The sequence below is a fragment of the Ictalurus punctatus genome, chromosome 17 (assembly GCF_001660625.3).
Source record: "Ictalurus punctatus breed USDA103 chromosome 17, Coco_2.0, whole genome shotgun sequence".
Taxonomy (NCBI): domain Eukaryota; kingdom Metazoa; phylum Chordata; class Actinopteri; order Siluriformes; family Ictaluridae; genus Ictalurus; species Ictalurus punctatus.
This window is the reverse complement of record NC_030432.2, coordinates 18,245,199-18,271,079: the sequence shown is the minus strand read 5'-3', so window position 1 is coordinate 18,271,079 and position 25,881 is coordinate 18,245,199. Positions and strand designations below refer to the sequence as shown.

General features: G+C 38.3%; 1 protein-coding gene across 1 annotated transcript in view; it reads left to right on the top strand.

Annotated features, from left to right (window-relative positions):
- Window positions 1-9,275, top strand: part of plppr4a (phospholipid phosphatase related 4a) — a 29,160-nt gene extending 19,885 nt beyond the window's left edge. The window contains exons 5-7 of the mRNA XM_017490337.3: window positions 874-931; window positions 2,824-2,997; window positions 3,897-9,275. Of these exons, the coding sequence (XP_017345826.1) occupies window positions 874-931; window positions 2,824-2,997; window positions 3,897-5,360 (1,696 nt within the window). The 3' untranslated portion in view covers window positions 5,361-9,275. The remainder of the gene's footprint in view (window positions 1-873; window positions 932-2,823; window positions 2,998-3,896) is intronic.
- Window positions 9,276-25,881: the final 16,606 nt, after the last annotated feature.

Genomic DNA, 25,881 nt, shown 5'->3' with positions numbered 1-25,881 from the left:
TTTGGTTTTGGGGTGAAATGGGAGTTTAAATGGCTTACTATTCCATCCAGTGACATTTGGACCTGGAATATTGGTGCAATTATGACAAGATATGTTTGTTGTGTTATTTTGTATCCCACAGAGAGCTTGCAGGGATGAAATTCCTGAATTATGTTTTAATTTATTAGGCTAATTTATGATGTATTCATGATGTATTTTATAGCCTGCTTGACAGGTGGTGAAAGTGTGATATTAATGCTGCAATATTTAATGTGTGTGTGGACGTATTGGTGTATATAATTTGTGCCCTGGTGCTTCTAATGTTGAGTGGGGTGTTGCCAAGAGCAGTAGATTGACATGTGCTAGGTCTGTCACTAAAACTACGCAACTATACCTGTTTTACTGTCAGTGTTGTGTTTTTTAACAACTGAGATAGATGTATCGACATGATACAGTTTATTTGATATATTAAGCATACTAGCCCTATAATACCATAGCCCGATCTTCTTTGGTTTTTGTAAAACATTCTTCAATCTGTAATCTGTGTATAGAGATACTGAGGGAAGATAGTGAATGTCAGCATGCAGCGTTCTGCAAAAACCCACACAGAGTTCAGTCCTGCTTCGCTTGTGAAGCACAAGCTCCAAAACACCCACACACATCCATTTGCACTGCTCTGCTATTCAGTCCTCGACAGCCTTTCCACTCAATTGCTGGGCGTAATTATGCTTGTTTTGTTCAGACATCCTGTAGGCAGAGTGTCCTTGCGCTAGCCAATGAAATTAATGACTAATAAAGGCATATACTGTAGATAAAAGATGTACCGGATGTACGTTGTTGATACATCCTTTCCAGCAGATATATTCATATAAGACTGTGTGTTTGTCATTGCAGGAAGTCTTTTCCATCACAACATGCCACCTTGGCTGCATTCGCTGCAGTCTACGTCTCAGTAAGTAATACACTTGACTGCACAGCCAAATGATGTGAAATTGTACACTGGTGTGAAATGGTTTGTATGGCATGTATTTCCCTTTGCACTGTGTGCTTTCATTAAATCAATCCGAATTTTATGTAAACATCCAAGATCCTAAACTTTGATTTTGATTTTGTTTGATTTTTTTTTTTTTTTTTTTGCTGACCAATTGTGCTGCCATAAGAAAAAAATAAGCTTTTTTATATTGACTGACACTGATCATGACATTACAGTAGAAATAAGTTGCAAGGAGCTTCGCTTGTGAGTTACATTTATCCAGCTACATATATTGATATATCCTGTGCTATGACTATTTCCACAAAGTACAAAAGGATTGGGTCAGAGTTTTCCCTCACAAGAATTCCAACAATCAAAAGGTTTAATCATGAAATTGGATATGAAGATGTCTTGATATGAAGAGTAAAAAGATTTCAGAATAAGGGCAAGAAGAAAGTAATGAGTCTCTAGTGCTCTGTTCGGTATAACGATCTGAACTCCTGAAATTCTTGTTTGGACCAAATTTTCTCCCAATTTAGTTATCACCAATTCCCTTCACACCAGTTGTCCATTAAAACATATATAATGGACCACAGCACACTTAGACCATTGTCAAGGGGGCTGGACAGAGTAAATATAAATAAATAAATAATATAATAAAATAAATAAAGGGAAAAATTAATAAATAAAATAATAATAATAATAATAATAATAATAATAATAATAATAATAATAACACATTAATATCTCATTTTGTATGTGTTTATTTATCACAATTTATCTGAAAGGTGAATTCTCAAAATGCAGGGTGAGACAACCACTACAACTTTACATCTTTTGGAAGTGAAACTGCCACGATACACTTTATAAGGCTACTGTGTTTGTTCGAACATAACCAGTGATTGGCGATCATTAACAAAGAGAGAGGAAGGCCATCCTTCCCACCATAAGAGCAGATGGCTGTCAGGAATAGATCTGGAAGGGGAAAAACTTTAGAGAGCTATGCCATATTTCTTTTCTCTTTAAATGAATTAAAAGCTGACTTTGCTATTCATGGCCTCTGGGCTCTTGTGTCCTTTAAGTTAATTCGGTCAAAAAAGGTTTTTGTCTGCTCTGCTGAAAGCTACTGTACTAAAGAAAGGAAGTTGTGACAGCACTAGCAGACAGTGCTACTTCAGTTATAGTCAGTGTTGTCAACTTTCAACAATTTGTTGACCCAGGAACGATGCCTATAGAAAAACATTTATTTAAGCTATGTAAGGTTTACACAAACATACTGTATATAAATACAGTTCTCTTTCACATAACTCCTTCACAAGAGAAAAAAAAATTCATGCAGATACCTCTGCCCCAAGCTAACATAAGGAATAGAAACAGATTCACAACACTGGGGAAAAAAAGACATTCCCTTTGATTCACAAGCTTAATAAAACATGGAACTCCCATTTACTGATGTTAGCAAAGCGGTTTCTTCGAGTGCTGAATAAGTAGCTGATAGCGGTTAGTTAAGTAAAAAAAAATTACTCTGTGAACATATTAAGTTCACAGGAATTCACAAAATGAAACTTTTGCGTGTTAAATATTTTCCAATGGTTAATAAGACAAGACACTGATATTTAATGGTATTACTGCGGTACTTTTCAAATTGGTGAATAACTAGCTGCTAGCAGTAGCATTGTAAACCCTATGACACAATCCATTCTTAAAAGCTAAAAGCCATTTCAAGACTGTCTACTGCTAATTTCATTTGTCTCTGTGTTCAATGTTAAGAAGCATATGACCTGTATAGCAATATTAGGAGCGCTGTAGCACCTTTAGCACTTTCCTTGACTGCAAAAAAAAAATGTGGGTCATTTGCTTCCCCTTCGCAGATGTACTTCAACGCCACCTTAACTGACTCCTCCAAGCTACTCAAGCCCCTATTGGTCTTTTCCTTCATCATGTGTGCGGTCATCTGTGGTCTGACTCGCATCATCCAGTTCAAAAACCATGCCATGGATGTCTACAGTGGTTTCCTCATCGGAGGAAGTATAGCCATCTACCTGGTGAGTCCTCTCCTGTTCTTCTGTGTTCTTCATGGACATTATGTATAGCAGTGTTTCTGCTAAAGCCAGAGTTAAAAAGGACAATCTAGGGATCTATGGCAATGAAAGATTCCATCATGCAGGTTATTGATTATGTATAACTAGTGGTATAATGGTCCAAGGTCTTTCATATGTTCTCACAGTCTAGGGAGGCTTGGTGCGGTGTGATGAGACAACGTTGTTTTTAATGTGGTTATAAATAGACTCTAAGTAAATCACATGTGGCTGCTTCTTTGCTCTCCTCCCACACACTCCTCCACTCGTTTATCGGTCCTCTAGCTGCTCTGTGATCGCCAACATGCTGATTTGAGTAAAGCTGGACTTTACCATGCATTTATGCTTCAAGGAATAAGCATGTTATACTGCTTTCTGTCCTTTGCTGCTTTTGCAGCAAGAATTGGTTGTGAAGTGACTCACCGGATAGCACATAATCCATGAAGTCCTAAAGCATCTGCTATATAAGTAGCAAGTGTGATTAGACCCATCAAGCCCTTTAATGACTTTCTGTGGGTGGAGAAGACATTCAGTTGTGACCAAGAATCACATCTGTAAAGGGCATTCTTACATATATAGGCAGGTGCCAGTATTATATTTTCATTCCATAATAACTACTTTGATTAATAAATAAGTATCAATAAAAACACACACAAAAAAAACAACAAAATAGAAACATACTATTCATTTTTTGGAAAGCTTGCCAGAAAGGTTCACAGGGCATCTTGTTGAGACCAGCAGTGTGTATTGGGACAAGTAAACTATATCTGAGATTCCAACCAGTTGTAGTATATGGAAATGTCTTGAGATCCAAGAGCTAGGATTGCAGATATAGTCCTAAAGTTGCTTTGTGGGTTCTCCTTCAGGGTCTTTATGCAGTGGGCAACTTTAAACCCAGCGAGGACACGTCCCTCCGGCAGCGGCCACGTCCACAGCCACGTCCTCAACCCCCACCCATGCAGATTCCACCCCAGCCTCAGCCGATCATGCCTCCTCCGGCCCTCCGTGAGCCCCTGCGTCCTCTCCCTAACCTTAACTCAGAGCCCCCACGCCTCCTTCAGCCAAAGAGTCTGAGCGTAAGGGAGCGTCCAACTTCAGCTCGCTCGGAAAGCATCCTACTTAGAGGACCTCATCGTGACTCTTCCTTCAGTCTGAAGAGGGCCAGCACTGAGTTGGAATGCATCACTGCTGCTAGCCACCTGTACCAGGACAGCATGGTGACCTTCAGCAACACTCTGCCTCGTTCACACTCTATAGGTGCGGAGGAACCAGTACCACGTCGTCACGCCGCGATCCATGCTTCCATGGACTCCACACGATCCAAGCAGTTGCTCTCACAATGGAAGAGCAAGAATGAGAACCGAAAGCTTTCATTGCAGGCTGGAGAGGGTCCTGAAGGGGGCATGGAAGTACGCTGCAGCTCTGAACCCACTGCCATGGGTCTGGAGGGGCCACCTGGACAATATATGAAGATGGCTGCCAGTGTTGTGCCCCTAGCTAACCACAATGGTGGGGGAGGTGGTGGTGGTGGTGGAGCCAGGGTGTCCATTCAGTCACGGCCAGGCTCATCACAGCTAGTACACATTCCTGAGGAGACACAAGAGAATGCATGCTCATCTCTGCAGGAGGACATGGAGGAAGTAAGTGATGGTGGAGGAGGAATGGTCGGGAATGCAAGAGCAAAATGGATGAAGATGGCAGAGATGAGCGCCCCCTGCAGGACTAACAGCCAGCCACGGATAATGCAGGTGATCGCCATGTCTAAACAGCAGAGCATCATACATGGAAGCCCCAAGAGCGAGGGCAGTGCTGTCAGCCGCACAGGATCCATCCGTTACAAGGCACTGACAGAGCAGGACCCTGGCACAGGCATCGTGCATGTCGATGCACATCCGGAAAACAGATCCAATTCTGATGCCGGTGGGTCTTGGAGGTGGAAGGCACCACCAGAGCGTGTCAGCGTGCGCCAGTGCTTTGAGCTCAACGATCTCAACCGCAACTCAGAGAGTTGCGATTCCCTTAAGGACGGCTCTGTCCCTGATATGAACAACCCTCATCATCCACACTTTCACCATCATCACCATTTTCACCACCCACACCAACACCATCAGGCCATTACCACCATCCGTGTGACACCTGTAGAGTCAAGCAGCGAAGCCGAGGCTGCCTCTGAGACGCTTTCTCTTGCCTCCAGCCGTGACTCCACCCTGCGTCGCAAAAACGTCATCCTGCTGCCTGACCGAGGCCCGAGTCCGGACAATGCCAGGAACCTGCCACACTTTTTCAAAGCATCTCCTACGCCTCCTCCCACTGTGACATTCAAAGAGTGAACTCAAGCTCATTCCATCTTTTTGTTTCAGAGTGGCCTTGCTCTCTTACCTGACTCGCAGTTCTCTGGAAGGACAGATGGGAGTCACACTGGATATACAGTATATTTCCTTTTCACCTGTACTGGCTCCTTCCAACTTTGTAAGGTGGTGTTATGTATTTTCACATTTTTTGATGTACTGTGACATTGAAAAAGCACAAAAGTTCTTTTTTCGCGACTCTTTCGCAAGGGTGGTTTTGTGGTTTAATTAATTACACTTTTCATTTTATAATAATTGATACTATGGTACATGAGGAAACTTTATTGTCACGGATAGTGTGTTCACTACCTAGGCAGTGTTTTTTGTTTCATTTTTTTCCCCACTTTGTGCTTAACAGATGTGTGTTGTCTCATATGGCAACATGTGGGTGCTTTTTGAAATGTAGTTTCATACCTTATCCATTGTGTTGGTATATTTTTCTCAGTGTAAACACTTGTAATGGAACACATTATTCAACATCATTATTACATCTCTGCTAATGGCTAATAATTATTCTACACATTGCTTTTAGGCCAGTAGGGAAATGTGATTGCGTCACAGCGATAGTGCAGTTACCAAATTTTTGGAAATGGAGTGATGGAAGTTTGATAGAGTTTCCCATAAACACTGTGCGTTGTTTTAGCCATTCTTTTTTTCATTTAGGGACTAGATAAATGCTTTTTGCCTACACTGAGGAAGGTTTTGCCTTAAGACAGGTGTTGAAGTGCCGACGAGGAGGTTCAGACACATCTCACATTATCCTCACGTTTCCTATCTTTTCAGTATACTCACAATAGAAGTAAACATCGTATTTTGTATTCAACTCATATTTGAATTTGATATTTTTTCTCGGTTCTCATTTTGTTTTTGAAAGCCTGGTTTGCTCCTCACTTGTGGTTTGAGCACATGTGTAAAATTATGTTTTCTTTCTTTGGGTTGATGGGCTGAATATTTACAGTGACGTTCCTGTTGAATTTGTTTTCCTCTTACCTTCTTCTCACTTGCCAACCTGCTCCTCCTCCTCCACCTCTCTACGGGTGAATATAAAAATCCAACTACCCTACACAAAGACTCCAGAGGAAGCACCGGTGATTTAAAACTCTTTGGTTGATTTTGCCGCCTGATTTTTTTTTTTGTCCTTTCTCCACACTGCAGGAACATTCTGCGAATAATCTTTCTTCATACAGTGCCTCGGAGAGATTTAGAGTAAGTTATTGATTTCTTGCCTGTTATTTACTGTAACTGTCCAAACATTGTACAGTGTTTCCTCAATATGGTGCAAAATTAACAGACATCCTTGACACATTTAGACACTCTCCTTAGATGGATTATGTCACTTTTTGAGATTTTTTTTACGGGCCTGATTTGTTAGCATTGGAAACGCGATGTTTTGCCAGAGAAAATACCATATTTTCTGGAATTTTCTATAAGATAGCCACTTGTTAGTGTTTTAATACTACTCCAGTAGACAGGGTAGTTTGTAACCATAAGATTGCTGCTAACATTAAAAATCCCTGAGTTTAGCATCTGTCTAAATGTTTGCCCAGTCATCTATAAGCTTATTTCGCAAGTGAAAATGGCAGCAAGTGCATTCTGAGAAAATGACGTAAAGATTAAAAAAGAGCAAAACATAGCTTTGCTAGTTGTAATCAGCATTATAATTGCAATTCTGATCAGACAAACAAAAACTCTTTCAGACTAATTCTGGGTCTAAAAGCAGTGAGAAGGCAGGACTATTATAAATGCTTCAGCTCAACATACAATACTGCAACACTAATGGGAGAAAAGCTTAAATAGAGTATACCAATAAAAATGTCTGATGTGTCATTTGTGAGGCAGAACATATATTAGAACTGAATTCATACCACAGTGCAGTTGAACTCTTAAATCTGAAGCTGTGGCTAATTTTCTATAGCAGCAGTTCCGGCTATAATTCAAATCATATTATGATTATACAACAGTTAGGTCCGGTCCACTAATTTGTACCACGCCGCTTGTCTGTGTTCTCTACGTAAAATTCCAATTCTAGCAATAGTTTGTTGCATTGAAACTGTTACTACAATTATTATGGGCTGTCAGTCAGTCTGTGCATTGCATGGCAACACATAGTGATCTATCTATCCTGCTGTGGCTTCTTTAGGAAATATTTAAATTGACAGAGCAAAAATAAACTAAATATTTGTTCGTATTGTGTCTGAAATGTCACTCAATATTAATGTCTTGATTATAGAACTGCTGCATAAAAGCAACATCACACTCGCATTTGTACTGTTGTACCGAATATCAGCATGACTGCGATTACCCGTGGCCAAATTACAGCCGTGCTGATATTTAGTGCAGCTGCACTCTTGCTTCTGTGATATTGCTTAATTAATGCGCTCGTTCTAAAACATTATTGTTGCTACAGTAACAGCTAATTCACAGGAATGGTGGACTCTCCACATGATAATGTTATGTCTAATAATAAGAAAGAGATTTTAATAACATGTTAACAAATAAAAACATGACAAGGTACAGTAAAAAAAAAAAAAGAGGCTGGTGAGGAAATGATTGTTCAGAGCTATAATGTAACTTATAATGTAGGTGATAAAAGGAACAACAATAAATGGTTAAAATTATAAAGCATGTTGTTTATTAATCAATTACAAATAGGAACCGTTGGCAAATCGTGGTAGTATAAGCGGAATAAAGCACTTGAGAATGTGTTGTTATAGGAAAATAATCCACTTCAGGCCATCTTGCATCACTCCGTCATGTTTTATTCCTTACATATTCGATTATATTATTATATATAAAGTAAAAAGTGATACATCCTGATTAAAGTGACTACTACTACTAGATTAAACTGACCATTAGTGACTTTTTTAAACCAGATAGAATTTAGCGGCATGTGTCTTATATTTTGTGGAGATTGACTGTCCAGAAAATATGGTATAGTTAACGTGCACATGATTGGTCGGAGTATTTCACAGTGATGACATCACTAAGGAACCACACCATAGTGAGTCTGACACTTGGAGATATCACACAATGTAAGTGTTCTTCATCTGTGAAGAATCTTCTAAAACTGTGCATTTCTACATTTCTAATCCTAAACAATGCCATATACACATTTATAAAATGATTTTAAAAAATGAAAAAAGAAAGTATTAATTAAACCCTGATATCTGCAACATGGTTAGACATTAATTTATTCAATGTACAGGATCATTTACACAGTATAACCTAATCATGTAAGATTTCCATGATTTTTTTTTGTTGTTGTTGTTGTTGTTTGTTTTTGATTTGTTCAGAATTAGACAATATAAATATGTGTATACAGATTTTTCAATGGAGTGTACGTCTGAAAAATCAGAAGTGATCCATTTCATTTGAGAATTTTATACATGACTGTACAGTATAAATGTACCCTACTTTAAGGCTTTAACCAGATCTTATAGCTGCATGGTCATTTGATACGGTATGTCCTGTAACTACAGTTTCTGTTCTGGTTTTGTACATGATGCCTTTTTATGGTGGTGGTCAGTACCTTTATGCTCTGCCATGCATTTTATCCAATCAGCTGAGTAACCACTAGAAATTTATACCACTGTAAATAGATATTTGTAACTTTGAGAGAGCACATGTGGTGATGTAAATTAGAAAAGAGATGTTACATTTGCAAAGTGTTAACCTTTCATATGAGTATTTGTTTAAAGAAAGCTCACAGGGTGCACATTTATTTGAGTGCCATAAAGAAATACATTTCATATTTATTTTTTCTTTGACAAAACAATGTTAAATGTGTGAGAAATGGCTTTTCTGAGTGAAGTTTTAGAACAAATAATTGAACGTGGGGTTTTACTCGGCAGTGTGTTTTGATTTGGGGACAGTATATCTTATACATATTAAAATAAATGTTTGGTATCAAGGCTAAGTTGAATTGATTTTATTTTATACAAATAGCAACCATCAGTTTATTTATCATATTTTCCAGACTATTAAATACATTATTACTTTATCAGGTGCTATGTCTTATAGAGCAAAGCGACCTTAATTTTTAAAAAATGTAAATATATATTTGCCTATTTGTAATGTACCATTGGTTACACTTATTATTGCAGACAAATTACTTGTTAGCTTGGCACCAATAATATCTGGAATCCCACAGACATGATGCGGAAATTAGAGCTTTCATGGCAGCAGTGGTCAGACAAGCAAAAACTTTTGTTTTTGAATTAAACATTACTATGTAATGAAAGCAGGAATGAAATAAAGCCCAGAGTTACAGTCCACCATGAAGTTGAATATTTTCCAATAACAACATGTCCAGAAGTTTTTTATTCCACATTTAATGGTGGAATGTCTGCGAGTCAAGTTAGTTCCTGTTATCACTTATGTTATAGAAGCTATTAACAGTCACTCCCTCCTCAGCCAGCAGTAAAGTTAATTTTAAATAATAATATTATTATTAATAATAATAATAATAATAATAATAATAATAATAATAATAATAAATCCTCTGTCTTGTTACTGACATTGACACTGGAGACTCCTTCCATAAATCTTTGTTTAACAACAACATATTTTTAATCTGTTTATTATTATACGATCATGTGGAGTGTCCACTGTACAAGGCCCTGTGACTGAGTTGTTACTAAAGTAATAATAGCAAATTAGGATTAGCACATTAATATAATCCTGTGATTTGAATTACAACCAGAACTACTATCAGAGCTGCTTCAGGCCAATCAGGTTCAAGACTTCAACAAAGCTGTGGTATAATGTGACTTAAACAACAAAATCTATGTATTGATTTTTTTTTTCTCAGCAGTCAGAATTTATGATGTACAACTTGTATTGAGCAGTGAATTATGGTCTGGAAAATATGGTTTGTTTCTACCTTGTATGGTCACCAACACCAAATAAAATCTGACAACCCAAAACCAAACCCAGGAGATCAGTAACACCACAACACATGCTGAGAAGACTTGGTTGTTGTAAAGTTTTGTCAAACAAAGAGTGCAAACACAATAGACTGGTCGATTTATTAGATTGCATCTCTTGGCCAAACACTATAACACCTTATTTTTCACAAATGATCCTATTGTACATGTTTAAGTTTCTAAAACAAATCATCCTTACCAATCAAAAGATTCCCATGTGATGCAAAAGGATGAGTTGAAATGTGTTATAATTATGTCATCTTGACATTATAATTGCCCTGTAATTGCTCTCACTCGGTGGAAAGCATTTTATCCAAGGCTGAACATTTGCTGAACAGTTGGTCTTACTCCTCCAGATACTTCCACAGCTCTTCCACCAGTCCATCTGTGAGAGTGTGAAACGAGAATGCCTCACAGTCAGAGACACCGTACGGCTTTGAGGTTCACCTTCACATACTGATCTGCTCCATCAAACGTAGAACAAATGACCCACATTTAGCCAGCGGTACAAATCAAGCCCTTAATATGCCTGTTTACCCACTTGTGTCTTTGTTTTCCTGCTTCTGTGCTCTGAATGTGTAAGGACAGAGCTTTGTAATGGCCGTGCAGATTAAATGCACAGCATGGAGTGCAGGGAAAGTGGGTCTAGTTAGCGCTGCTGAATTCTGCCAACAGGCCTTAAGTAGGTCGGAGAGCCAACCTAATTCAGAGGAGAGGACTCTCTTTTGCTGTAGCTCAAGCAGCATCCCTAAAGACCAAAGGGATTGTGTGCAGATTGAGAATACCACAAGGGAAAGGAGGTGAGACAGTAAGAGTGAGAAACTAATAGTGATCAAGAAATAAGAGCAAAGACATGCAAAATAAAATTCATTTCTGTGTAATTTCTACTGAGAAATGCCCCCCCCCCCCCCCCAATGTGTGTCCGATGTTGAATAATAAACTTTGCAATTTTTTCAATTTTAACACACACCTTTTTGCTGCTTATTTATGCCAAATTAGCAAGCTCCCAATACACCAAACATACAGCATGTATATATAGTATAGGACTTAATTTAGTATGGCTAATTTAGAAAAGTTTAATTGCTTTCATGAAGCTGGAAAAAGCAGAACTGATACTCGTATTTCAAGATAAAATGCTAAGTCTGGACTATTTCAGAATGTAGGACCTTTTTTTCAACCAAAAAGGTCCCTGTCTTTCTTAGTGCCCTGCCTCAGTCACACTTCTTTCACAAGGGAATGCAAACTGCAAGGTGGACTGTGGCTTCAGACACATATATGCGAAGGCTATGTGAAGAAATTACACATGCAATTGACTTTATTATGATTGATAAATTAGGACTTTATTATCCAATTGTCCAATCACATGTCAGCAGTGCAATTCATAAAATCATGCAGATACTGGTCGAGAGCTTCAATTAATCTTCACAGTAAACAAAGGAAAGGGAAAATGGGATTTCAGTGACATTGAAGGTGTTTGTTGGTGCCAGATTGGTTGGTTTGCATATTTCAGAAACTGCTGATCTTCTGGGATTTTCAGTCAAAAGTCTCTTGAATTTACCCCAAACTGTGCAAAAAAACATCCAGTGAGTAGTAGATCTACAGGCAGAAACACCTTGTTGATCAGAGAGTTCAGAGGAGTATCACCAGACTGGTTCAATCTAACAAGAAGGCTACTGTAACTCAAATAATCACTCTTTCCAATTGTGGTGAGCAGAAAAGCATTTCAGAATCTTTGTGCACAATATGCCAATCCTAGGTATATGAGCTACAACAGCAGAAGACCAGATCAGGTTCCACTCCTATCCATAAACAAGAATTTGAGGCTACAGTGGGCACAGGTTCACCAAAACTGGACAGTTCATGTTTAAGACAGATTAAGTTTGATTCAAAGCTGAGCAGTTGAGGGTTGTGGACAATTGCTCAGAAGTACTCTGGGTTATAAAAACGGAACTTTATGGTTAGTAATGCATCCTCTAAAAACTACCACAACAACATGTGGCTGACATTGATACCCAAAGCAATTGCAAACTAATATTATTATCTATAGCCAAATTCATTCCGATGTATACCATTAACAAGAATTTGGCTTCAACGCACCACTGGAACTATGAATTAACATTGAGTCCATGGATCCAACTGTCCAATAAATTACTAAGCTGTGTGGAAAGAGAACCAGAAATTGGCCCTGGTCCATTGGACTAAATCCCAGAATCTTCAGGTATATGTTCCAAAGTGCCATTCACTAGCAACATTTGTGACATACCTTTAAGGATAACAGATTTTTCTATTGGCTGCCAATGATTTTAACATTCCATACAGATCCAAAGGCAACCTTTTTCTTTATTTAAAGAGGACTGAGGTAGAAGACACTTTCTATGCTGGTTCAGAGCTCTGTTAGCAGGATCCCTCTCCTTCCAACAAAACCCCCTGGGAGGACAAAGCACCTGCAAGAGCCACAGCACAAATGGGCTCTCTAAGCCTCTAAATCTGAGCAACATGTTCATGCTAGAGCCTACAGTCGAGATTCTGCATGATCTTTCTTTGTCAAAAAGTACTTTGAGAATAAGTTTAGCATTTTACGCTATGTGATCTTTGAGCAAGTTTGTCATGTTTACTGAATTAAATAGAAGATTTCATATAAACATACCACTCGTGTCATCTGTACAAGCACAAAATTTATCTGATTGATTATATTTTAGTTTCCATGAAAGTTCAGTTAGCAGTCAATGTTAAGTAGGGTCATTTTAGCTGTGCAGCATTTTTCCTTTTCCAATTTATCAACACATCTGAGGTAAATGTTGCTATTTCAGATGGTTTTGTCTTGTTTTTACTACCAATCTGCCTTTACATTGTCAGTACAAAAGACTAAATGCTTACATGCTAGCTAATTTGCCTCAGTCACCTGCTAGCTTTTGGTTGGCATCCATAAGTAGCAAAAATGATCTCCTGAGATCATTGTGTTCACCCTTCCATCCATTTTCTATACCGCTTATCCTACTGGGTCACAGGGAACCTGGAGACTATCCCAGGAAGCATCGGGCACACCCTGGACAGAACGGCAAACTATCGCAGGGCACAGTCACATTCACACAACCATTCATAGACTACGGACACTTTGGACATGCCAGTCAGCCTACCATACATGACTTTGGGCTGAGGGAGGAAACCGGAGTACCCCTGCAGCACAGGGGAGCCCACATTCCTGGAGGTGTGAGGCGAATGTGCTAACCACTAACCCACTGTGCACCAACCCTTCCATGTCAAAGCCCAAACTTACTACTACAAAGTTCCACTACAACACACTAAAACTAATTTATACAGTATCTTTGGCGCATATATATATATATATATATATATATATATATATATATATATATATATATATATGATGTATGCACGGACACAAATTTACATCTGATCAATTCCAATAGAAAAAGCAGAATATGAACAATAACATGGTGTATAATAAATCCGAAGCTTTTGCAGAAAACAGTGTCCTATTTATCTGCTGCAAGGCACAAAATCTGTGAGGCAAAGTACTGTAAGTTTGCCAGAGGTTGCCATGGCAACTCTGTCTCCGACTAGAAGGAGACTGGTTCAAACCCATGTTTTTCTCTATTCGTCCTGTTTTGGTTTTTTTTCCAAGAAGAAACTACACAATGAGCATGCACATTGTGTAGCCTTGAAAGAACCATCTCTGAATCTCGAACACCTCAAATTAAGGGGAAGCTGTTTATTTCCAAAGAGAGCCCCTCATGATATGGACGTTCCATTGTCTCTAAGTGAAAAAGCATAGTCTCCTTTTAACAGCCTCCTGCTGCTGATCCAAGCTCAATTACCATGTGCTGTGTTTGATGAGAAAGCAGCATTAGATGAGAGAAAAGCGCTAGTGAACCTCTAATGAAAGTGGGAAAATGATAACATTTCAGGAGATTTAGCAACAGAAAGAAAATCATGTTCTTGAGGCACTGAGTGTTTCCATGTCCTCCTAATGGCAATGCATTTACTTGGGAATACTGGATGCATAGAAAATAAAAGAAAAAGCATCACAGGAAGGGAGGAACACACAGTAAACACCACCTGACATCTATATTAAGCTGTTGCCTAGTTTCTATATTGTGAACTCATATTTCTTCAGAGTAACACAATGTCCTGGCCCTTTTCAGTTATTCCTAAAATAATGTTGCAGAAAGCCAGTAGCAAAGCCTGCAAGTAGACAATAGTTATTCCCTAAACTGACACATCCCCATTCTGATGTTTTAATCCTTAGTGGCAGGGAATTCAGCTAGTAAGATTTTTAATGCTATGTTAATATCAAGCGTAATCTTAACAAACCTGTTTGACAATAAATCGTTCTTCAAAATGGAAAGAAAATTAGTCGAATGATTATCAAATTTGAATCAGATGATCTGGGGCTCAAAAAAGCAGGATATTTTATATTTATAATGAAGTTGGCGTTGACAAAGGCAAACAGGAACTGAGCCTGTAAATGCTGTGTCATTCCACCACTAGGTGGTACTATAACTAGTGGATGAATTAAAATGGTTCCATCCATCCATCTATCTTCTATAACGCTTATCCTTCCTTCAGGGTCACGGGGAAACCTGGAGCCTATCCCAGGGAGCATCGGGCACAAGGCGGTTTACACCCTGGACAGAATTGAAATGGTTATGGAAACGTTTTCTTCATTAAAGGGAAAAATACATCATACAAATCACAGTTTTAATCAAGCACCAAATGAAAGAGATCAAGTCATTACATCCACATCACCACAGTCCATCCCATAGTGCTTGGACCCCTTAATCACCACTTGCACCCGTCTCTACATGTTGAATGTGTTAGATTAGTACATAAAGAAAATATAATTGTGTGTATTAGGTGGAGAACTGCTCTACATTTTATTCTTGCTACACTGGATATCACGTGGCTTTACTTTTGTTAGCTCTAAGCAGTAGCTATATGGCTACAAAACATAATAGCCATAGCTTGGCAAAAATTAAGCTATAAATAGGACATTATATAAATCAGACATCCTCATTCATTCACTACATAAGATCACAGCTGTTGTCATAAGGTTTGCAGCATCTCTGTAATGTTCTGTATGATTTTATTACAGCATGTGGCTCCAGTTATGGCCTCACTGCTAGCGCCTGGCAGGAGAAGGTCTGTGCATCTGCTTCTGTCATTCAGGGACAGACAGGGCAGTGCTGCAGTGACCGTCATTACCACTCAGCTTCATTCAAGTCAATTTGTCTACTGGGTTTTTTCCAGCTCAGACAGAAAATGGATGTCTTCTGGTGTTCAAGTGAACTGAAGTATGAGTTCATAGAGTTTTTCTATTTGTTTAATTTATGTAAGCTGCAATTTTACGCTCTAAAAATCTTGTACTTGATTTTAATGATTTTGTACTTAGGTCCAACATCTGAAACAAAAGTAGTATTAAAAGCAAAACATTGACAACAAACATGCCTTAGACAAGCAAATAAAAATGGGGGGGGGGGGGGGGGGGTGTTTCATACTATTTTGGTCACAACACCTGAAATCTACAATATGTCTGTATAATGACCAAAAGTATGTGGACATGTGACCATCACACCCGTCTGTGGGTCTTCCCCAAAGTTAGAGCACACAATTGTACAGAATGCCTTTTTATGCTGTAGCATTAAGATTTCCCTTCATAGGAACAAAGGTGGAGCAAAGACGCTCAAACCTGTTCAAGCATGACAGTGCCCTTGTGCACAAAGGAAGATCCATGAAGACATGGTATGCCAAGGTTGGTCTGGAAGAACTCGAGTGGCCTGCACAAAGCCCAGACCTCAACCCCACTGAACACCTTTGGGATGAACTGGAATGCTGACTGCTCACCAGACCTCCTCACCCAACATCAATACCTGCTGAATGAACACAAATCCCCAGAGTCATTCTCCAAAATCTAGAGGAAAAACATCCCAAAGAGTGGAGGTCATTATAACAGAAAAGGAATGATCAAAAAAGCACATATTGGTGTGATGGTCAGGTGTCCACAAACTTTTGGCCATGTAGTGTAGGTCATGAATTGACAGCCAAAATCTTGTTATCTTTACAATTTTTAAATAAAAAAAACTGCACAGTCTTTGACTTTCATTGGAATTACAGTCATATATTCATCTGCTTTTGCATATGAAGATCAAACCATGATCCTGTTCTCTACATTGTATAGGATACACAGATGATATAATTCTGTCCTTGAAAGTGATATTCCACATATTAAGAGAAGCCTTACACCATGTCATAAAACCTCTGGTTATTTTTATACTGTGGCATGTTTCTATGCAGGAGACAAATGGCATCTATGGCATCTTTCCATTGAATCCTGGATATAAAGAAACTGGAGTCCCTTGACCATGTGGAAGCAGATGTGTGGAAATTTCTCACAATAAATGCTGCTTCCCTGGGCTGAGGATACTCTCACATCTGGCTTTCCTAGGGGAAATTGATTGGGGTGATGCTTTGAGAAATTGTGTGAAGTGGACGAGGTGTTATGAAGAGTGTGATATGTTCTTGAAAACATTACCACAGTAGAAGGGACATGCTAGTCAACAGGGAATAGACCACAGACCGAAGCATACCTTTTTATATAATACTTCTCAATATGTTATTCTTGTGTATTTGACTACTGCAGTGAACAATGCTCTATTTACAATATAACAAAAACTCTATGAAGCTAGTTGATCTTACAAGGATGTTAGCCATTTTGAAAAAATGTCACAGCTCCCGAATGAATTGACAAGACCAGACCAATGGCCCAAAATATAAGATAAGAAATAAGTAAGATATATTAAACAAAGAGAAGGAGCTGTGCAGATAATACAGGTGAGTATAATAAAATATGTGTACTGTAAGTTTAAAATACTGATACATTAATTAATAGTGCTAATGAAATGGTGAAACTATGCTGCTGTACATTAAGCTATGTATAAGAAAATGAATAGTGCAAATGTCCATCTAAATTTAATGAAGACAGTGCAAAATGTTGTAAAACATTGCAGTGAGCAATGAAGAGATATGATATGTATCTTTCTGTCTGTACTCAACCAGTTGTTGTGTAATAGAAAGGCCAAAGTAATGTCTACTGAGACGTGTGGGATTGTAGGAAACTGATGAGAAAGAACATGGCCTGTTGTACTGTAATACTGCAGTTCTGAATCAGCCCATGGGTGACAGCCATAAGGAAAAGCATAACAGGAGCAGGAAGTGTGTGTGTGTGTGTGTGTGTGTGTGTGTGTGTGTGTGTAGTGTCCTGTAGCTGATCTGAAATGTGATGTCATCCCAAATGTGAAATTTAATGCATGACTACAGTTTATACTAATCAGTGGAATCTCTTAACACAGAGAATGTAAAGAATGGATGTGTAGGAAAATGTTTGTGGCATTTTAGATTGTAAAAACTCATAGACTCACAGGAACAAATAACACAATGTTATGTTCGCTAATAAAAGCTAATCACAAACACTACAGCTAATGTTATCTTGACGTGATCTAATGGAAACAGCTATACAGTAGTTAATGTTAATGCCAGATCAAGATAGCTAATGGAAACAGCAAAAGTTAATATTGAGACCAAATAAAGTGAGCTAACTAGTGGAACCAACTAAAGTTAACGTTAATGCCAGATATAGTTAGCCAGCTAATGGCAACATCTAAAGGCCAAATAAAGTGTGCAAACTAGGCAGCTAGAGTTAATGTTAGAACCAGATAATGTTAGCTAACTAATAGAAACAGATAGATGTTCATATAAAGGCCAGATAAGGTTAGCTAACTAATGGAAGCTGCTAACGTTATGAAAATGCAAGATAAAGTTGTGAAATGATGGAAGCAGCTAAAGTTAATACTCCTGTTAATGCCAGGTATAGTTATCTAGCTAATGTCAACATCTAAAGTTAATGATAGAGCCAGATAAAGTTAGCTAACTAATGGAAGCAGCTGAACTTAATGTAAATTCCAGATAACGTTAGCTAACAATAACATACAGTCTTAATGTTAACACCAGCTAACATTTGCTAAGTCACTCAAATTTGACATAATTTTTCCGGTAGTTAGAAAACTTTGTTGTTGAGCTTATATTGAGCTAAAATAATTCCATCAAATGACTACGTGTTTCTTTTTATTCTTCATGATTGTTCTGAATATTTTCAACTAATTTATTTGCCTTTACAAGTAATATTGAGACATTCCCTGTGCCTGTTCATCTTCAACATAATAGTATATGTTTTCTCAGGACTCATTAAAGCACCAACTGGGGACATGAGTGTAGCACACTGATTTCTATAGCCACTCCAGATGGATTTTTATTAATCAATATGTGTTACTATTGGCATGTCTGAGAATATGACAGCTGGGCAGCAAGAATAAACTGACTCAATTGACCGGTTTGTCATTTGAAAGTATATGTCCGAGTTTAGTTCAATTTAAAAAGCTTAAAACTTACAGTTTATTTGCCTCAACCCCTATTCCTACATTTCTGCAAAGGATTATGGGAGTTTCACGCTCATCAAAGTCACAGACCGATATGTGGGTACAATCAGTAATACTTTGGGTTATTTAAACTGTCCTCAAAACTTGCTTTTATTGACATTGAACTCAAGCAGTAGAAGACGACTTCAAGCAAGTAGAGGAAAATACTCTGTATTTCTTTATTTCTGATATGGTATACTTCATACAATAATATAAAACACCTCCAAGATGCTTCCTATAGCAAAGAGCTAAAGCTGGCTAAATCTGTTTCAAAATCAATTTCATGCCTATATTTCAGCTTTAATTTATCTCCAGTCTCTCAAAGCTTTCTGTAATGTTTATAGGTGCAGATAGAGAGAGGAAAGGGAAAGCTTTTGAAAAAGCACAAAAGAATGGGCCTCTGCCATCAGCCTTTTCCCCCTAGCATTTGTGGGTATGTTCTTTTTTTCTTTTTCATCGAGCATGTTCATGGTTAGCTGCTTGACACACTGAGGAGGGCACTAGAAATTCACCATGGCAACCATACCACCGCAGCAACTGAAGCGTCTCGCCATTCAGTCGATTCTCAGCACGGCTCAGATCGCACTGCAGATTTGTCTATTGCAGATCGAGGTTTAAACACACACACATTCTTCTGTGCATTATTTAATGCATTATGAATAATGTATTAAACATATTAATTCCCCTGTGTGTGTGTGTGTGTGTGTGTGTGTGTGTGTGTGTGTGTGTGTGTGTGTGTGTGTGTGTGTGTGTGTATACCGACAGGTGTGTGTAACGCCTTCATGGCATGACTATCTCTAAGATATTGATGTGTGTCAGTGAGTATGTGTATGTGCATCGATGGGCATGTGTGCTTGCATGTATGTATGTGTATGTGTTTTGTTGAATTAGCTTCAGTGCATATGAGAGCAAAATGTGCTGAATATCTGCTAAATCACTGAAATTTGTAATCAACACCAAATCTGGTCAACCCATTACATGCACTGTGGTTAAATATCACCTTTCTTTTCACCATGAAAAGTAAAATCACATTCAAAAAGACATTTTCAGTGACTGATCCTGTAAATGAAAGTGAACCTAAAGCATAGACAAATAACCTCACCTTCCTTCCTTAATGGCACCCATTTTTGATAACAGGAAATCAATTTAGGACTCGTTGTCCTTTAGTAAACTGGCACAGTGCTTTTTGGGTAAAATTCTAGTCTACGCTACCTAAAATGGTTTTTACACCAGCCATGGTGAGGTGCAGCGCCATCTGCTGGCATGTCTTATAAAGCATCATCCTCTGAACAAAATAACTACATGAAAAGTAATTTAATTCAGTTTATTATGTGGCTATCTTTTTCCTTTTTCGTTACACATTATATGCTATGTATACAATGTTGTAGTTAATATAATTGTTGTTGTTCTTTTGTCAGCTCCCATTAGGGCTCTCCACAGCATATCACCTTCCATTGTCTGCATATTGATTTGGCACAGGTTTTATGAGATATCTTCCTGATGAAACCCTCCCCATTGATCCAGGCTTGGGACCTGCATTGAGAATGCACTAACCTGTGCACCCCCAGTGGCTGGGGTTAGCACCCAGTGTGGGGCTCAAATCCACGATCCTGAGATAGAGTTCCCATGCTCTACTTACTGAGCCAGCTGGAAGCTTATACAGTAATTAGTATAATTTGTATAAGTAAATTGAGAAAGGATTTGAAGTGGAAATTATTACAAACTGCTAAGCAGCAAAAGAATGGACAATACAGAAGCGCACACACGCAGTATCACAGAGTTTCTTCTGCACAGGGTCACAAATTCATCTTCCACAATGAATCTGTCAGTGAGAGACAAGTTAATGACAAGCTGCTAGCTCACTGTGTCCATGCTGGTCTCATCAACACAGAGCTGCCGGATTGGCTGTAAAAATAAATAAATAAATAAATAAATAAATAAATAAGACCCTTTCTTCGGGCTTTTCCGGTTTCCGTCAGCATTTGTGAGATGTTTTGAGGTTTTGTTAAAAAAAAAATGGACTCATATAACCTGCATAAGTATAAGGCACTGCATTACCTGGAAATGATGCTTTGCAGCAGTGTTAGAAATGATGTAAACACCTATCACTTTAGTACAAATGTGTCAAATTCTTGAAGCAGATAAACATACAGATAAAGACCACACTGATAACACTGTTGTATACTCATGATTAAGACCATGGATATGTTATTCAGTGCTTAATTATACATTATGACTCTCATTATGAATATTCAATAAGTCCTCCCACATTTATTGTATACTTATAGCTCATGGTGCGTACAGAGCAAGCTTCTGATGTACAATGCACAACATGCTGTATATATATGGGCATTTTGAAAGCTCAGCTGAAGTTAAAGCATGTGAAGAATGATGATTCTTCACATGCTTATGATAATGAGCTATAATATATGATAATGGGATCACATGATGCCACCTGGTCACTTCTCCTGAGTGTGTCTCCATGTCCAGCACTGTGGTGTCCAAGCTTGAGTGTCAGACAGATTTCTATGTGCAGAAGAACAAATGCTAAAGTTGTGAGATGTTCTTGTAACATTCGGTAAACCAGCATACTTACGGATTTATAACTCAACCATGTTTATTTTATTGGAAAAGAAGAAGCCATGTATAATAGGGCTTTTTTCTTTTCTTGCACAGCTGATGAAGGACTTGTGTCTATCTCGACAGACAGATACAGTAGATAGATAGATAGATAGATAGATAGATAGATAGATAGATAGATAGATAGATAGATAGATAGATAGATAGATAGATATGCCAGTGTAACCAGATGGATGTATTACAGTGGGAGAGGAAAAGAAAGAGAGAAAAAGAGAGCGCTCCCTGGAAACCTTAGCTTGTATGAGACTACATCAGGTTCAGTACACACTCAAGAAATGTGGATTGAATTCTAACACAAAAAATTTATTTAAGCGTTAATGGATACCAACAAAATAACTCAGAACTATGATGAACCAACACCAATGACGCTGACTCAATAATGCTCTTAAATGAAGTAAATAAAACCCTTAACACAACAACCTCAGTAGCAAGATAAGCATTTGGTTTAGCTTGGTGCTGGCCAGCAATGTTTGCTTAAAAGATTGTGCTTGTAAAATATACTTATGCTGACCTTAGCTGTCACTCATAGACATGGCCTTGCATCAGGTCGTGGCCTTTGAATTGCTACAATGTGTGTGCTTGATAAGAAAGAACAGGGGATATGTGACAGTTGGACCTGAAAGGGCAGTAAGTTCAGGTGTTCCTAAAGAACTTATTTTAACACCGTGTGTGTGTATGTGCCCACAAATAACCTTCATAAAGTGCAATGTCAGAATAACAATCATGAGAAAACAAAAGTAAGAATTAATTAAGAATCAATAACATTACAATAGCATTTTTTTTCTTTTTTCCTAGTAAGATATTTTGAAGACCTGTCGCTCTGGACAGTATACAGTACACTGTCCCAGTCAGTAAAAGTTCACAAGCAAATTTACTAATACTGTAAGTTTTTGTGCAGTTGAATGTAATCAATGATTTGTGACACGGACCTCTGATGTGATTACATACTTTGAGTGAAACATTGCGTTTGGTGGAATTAGACATGGAAATTTGCACTGTCGACCAGTATCACAGCTGCTTTGGTTGTGTTGACCTCCGATGGTGTGGTGCTTTGTATTGCAAGGTAATAGAACCAAAACTGAGCAAGCATTCATTTTAGTAGTCTGCAGGCATGAAATTTAATGTTATTCTTCCCAACCGACTATAAAATATTCCATTACAAAGAAGGTGAATGCTCTACAGTCAAGTGGGGGCTGATACACTGTAGATCGAATAACTAACTTTTTTCATGTTTTTTCCATCTCTTGTTATGTTGGCTACACTGCCAGTCAAAACATATGGTGTTTTAATTTTTGTACATTTTATTAGTGTACTCGATTTTTGTATTTATGTACTTGTGTGCTACAAGAGCTTATGTAACTACAAGGTGCATCTGGAAAGTATTTACAGCGCTTCACTTTTTCCACATTTTGTTATGTTACAGCCTTATTCCAAAATGGATTAAATTCATTATTTTCCTCAAAATGCTACAAACAATACCCCATAATGACAATGTGAAAGTAGTTTGTTTGAACTCTTTGCAAATTTATTAAAAATAAAAAACAAAAAAATCACATATACATAAGTATTCACAGCCTTTGCCATGACACTCAAAATTGAGTTCAGGTGCATCCTGTTTCCACTGATCATCCTTGAGATGTTTCTACAACTCGATTGGAGTCCACCTGTGGTAAATTCAGTTGACTGGACATGATTTAGAAAGGCACACACCTGTCTATATAAGGTCCCACAGTTAACAATGCATGTCAGAGCACAAACCAAGCCATGAAGTCCAAGGAACTGTCTGTAGACCTCCGAGACAGGATTGTATCAAGGCACAGATCTGGGGAAGGGTACAAAAACATTTCTGCAGCATTGAAGGTCCCAATGAGCACAGTGACCTCCATCATCCATAAATGGAAGAAGTTTTGAACCACCAGGACTCTTCCTAGAGCTAGCCGCCCGGCCAAACTGAGCGATCGGGGGAGAAGGGCCTTAGTCAGGGAGGTGACCAAAAACCTGATGGTCACTTTGACAGAGCTCCAGCATGTCTCTGTGGAGAGAGGAGAACCTTCCAGAAAAACAACCATCTCTGCAGCACTCCATCAATCAGGCCATGGTAGAGTGGCTAGATGGAAGCCACAGCCCGGCTGGAGTTTGCCAAAAAGCACCTGAAGGACTCTCAGACCATGAGAAACAAAATTCTCTGGTCTGATGAAACAAAGATTGAACTCTTTGGTCTGAATGGCAGCTTCATGTCTTTAGGAAACCAGGCACCACTCATCACCTGGCCAATACCATCCTTACAGTGAAGCATGGTGGTGGCAGCATCATGCTGTGGGGATGTCTTTCAGCGACAGGAACTGGGAGACTAGTCAGGATCGAGGGAAAGATGAATGCAGCAATGTACAGAGACATCCTTGATGAAAACCTGCTCCAGTGCGCTCTGGATCTCAGACTGGGGTGAAGGTTCATCTTCCAACAGGACAGCGACCCTAAACACACAGTCAAGTTAACAAAGGAGTGGCTACAGGACAACTCTGTGAATGTCCTTGAGTGGCCCAGCCAGAGCCCAGACTTGAACCCGATTGAACATCTCTGGAGAGATCTGAAAATGGCTGTGCACCAACGCTCTCCATCCAACTTGATGGAGCTTGAGAGGTCCTGCAAAGAAGAATGGGAGAAACTACCCAAAAATAGGTGTGCCAAGCTTGTAGCATCATACTCAAAAAGACTTGAGGCTGTAATTGGTGCCAAAGGTGCTTCAACAAAGTATTGAACAAAGGCTGTGAATACTTATGTACACATGCTTTTTTTGTTTTTTATTTTTCATAAATTTGCAAAGATTTCAAACAAATTTCTTTCATGTTGTCATTATGGGGTATTGTTTGTAGAATTTTGAGGAAAATAATGAATTTAATCCATTTTGGGATAAGGCTGTAACATAACAAAATGTGGAAAAGTGAAGCGCTGTGAATACTTTCCGGATGCACTGTATAGCCATCAGATAGACTTTTCCAGTCAGATCTTGTTTTGTTTATTTCCAGTAATTTAAAAATTCACAAATATTTCTCACTTTCTTTATACATATTATACTTTATACATATTCACTTTTCAGATTCTTTATTTTCTTGAACTCATTTCTTAAGCTTAACCAAAATTGTTAATACAGGATTGTATCTCATTTGTCTGAGTCATTTTGAGTGCCACCCAAATTCTAGGCTAAGTCTCCTCTTTCATTAGAGACTGCAGCAGGAATGTAGCATTCTGACGTGCACTCGTTTTTCATAGGCCACGTAAATAACAACAGGAAAGGCTGGCACCTTACTGGAGTGTGCGAGCTGCCATCTGTCAGGATGATCTGTGACTCTGTGACCCATGCCACACACCCCCCAAACCCCATCTCTGTCTCTGTCTCTGGTGAAAGTCACATTGCAGGTGAGAAAGCAAATATGGACTTTTGTTCTAAAGTGATATCTGAATATTCTTACAATTCATGCAGACATTTGACACAGAATTCCTTCTCTAACATCAAGTGTATAGAGTAATGAAGTGAAAGAATTTCTGTCCAAGTACTGTAGTAATTTGGTGTAATTGATTTTCTTTCACTGTTTTTAAACTTATAAATTTAACACACTTAGTCACGTCTAACACACTTTTCTGTGCAGTTTACATCTTAATTTAACTGTGATTTTTTTTTTCGCACTACACTTGTTTTAAAGTTAAATTAATCACAGCAAATTCCATAGCTCTCCTTATAAATAATAGGTGCATTACACAAAATAGTCAAATCATTTGTTACAATGTAGATTAAAATAATGTAGCGTGTACGCAATGCAGAAATATGAATAATTACATTACAGTTGTAATGCCTAAAGATATTAAATGCATTTACGCAGGCAATTTCCGGGCTGTTTGAACGTGATCTCGTCTGATTGGCGCAGCGCGATGTCAGTCATCTGCATTTCCCCCGCCCACAGCACCTGCGCGCGCCGTTAAAGTAGCAGTAGAAGCAGTCTGATCATTTTCCCCTTAGAAGACCTGGTGAGTGTGTGTGCTTTTTCTGTCACAGAGTTAATCTTCTTGTGCTACAAGTTTACTTTATTACTTTATTATTTTAGGATTATGTCAGACTAGAGACTGCTCATAGATATAGCTGGGCATTAATAACTACAATGTTAAATATTTTAATAGCATTATATTAGTAGTATCAGTGTATTTCAATAAACTTAGTTAACTTAAAATGAATTAATTAACCTGTGTAAGAATTAAATGTGTGCATGTGTCTTTACTATGAATCCAGCTTCTTTTTTTTTTTACTTTAAAATACCACAAATGATCATTTCTCTATGAAAATTAGACCCAAACCGAATCAAATCTAATCATGCTTTATTTGCCTTATAGATTATACAGGGAATTTGACTCACTAATTGAGCTTTATTGTGGTTATAGACATAACACATTATA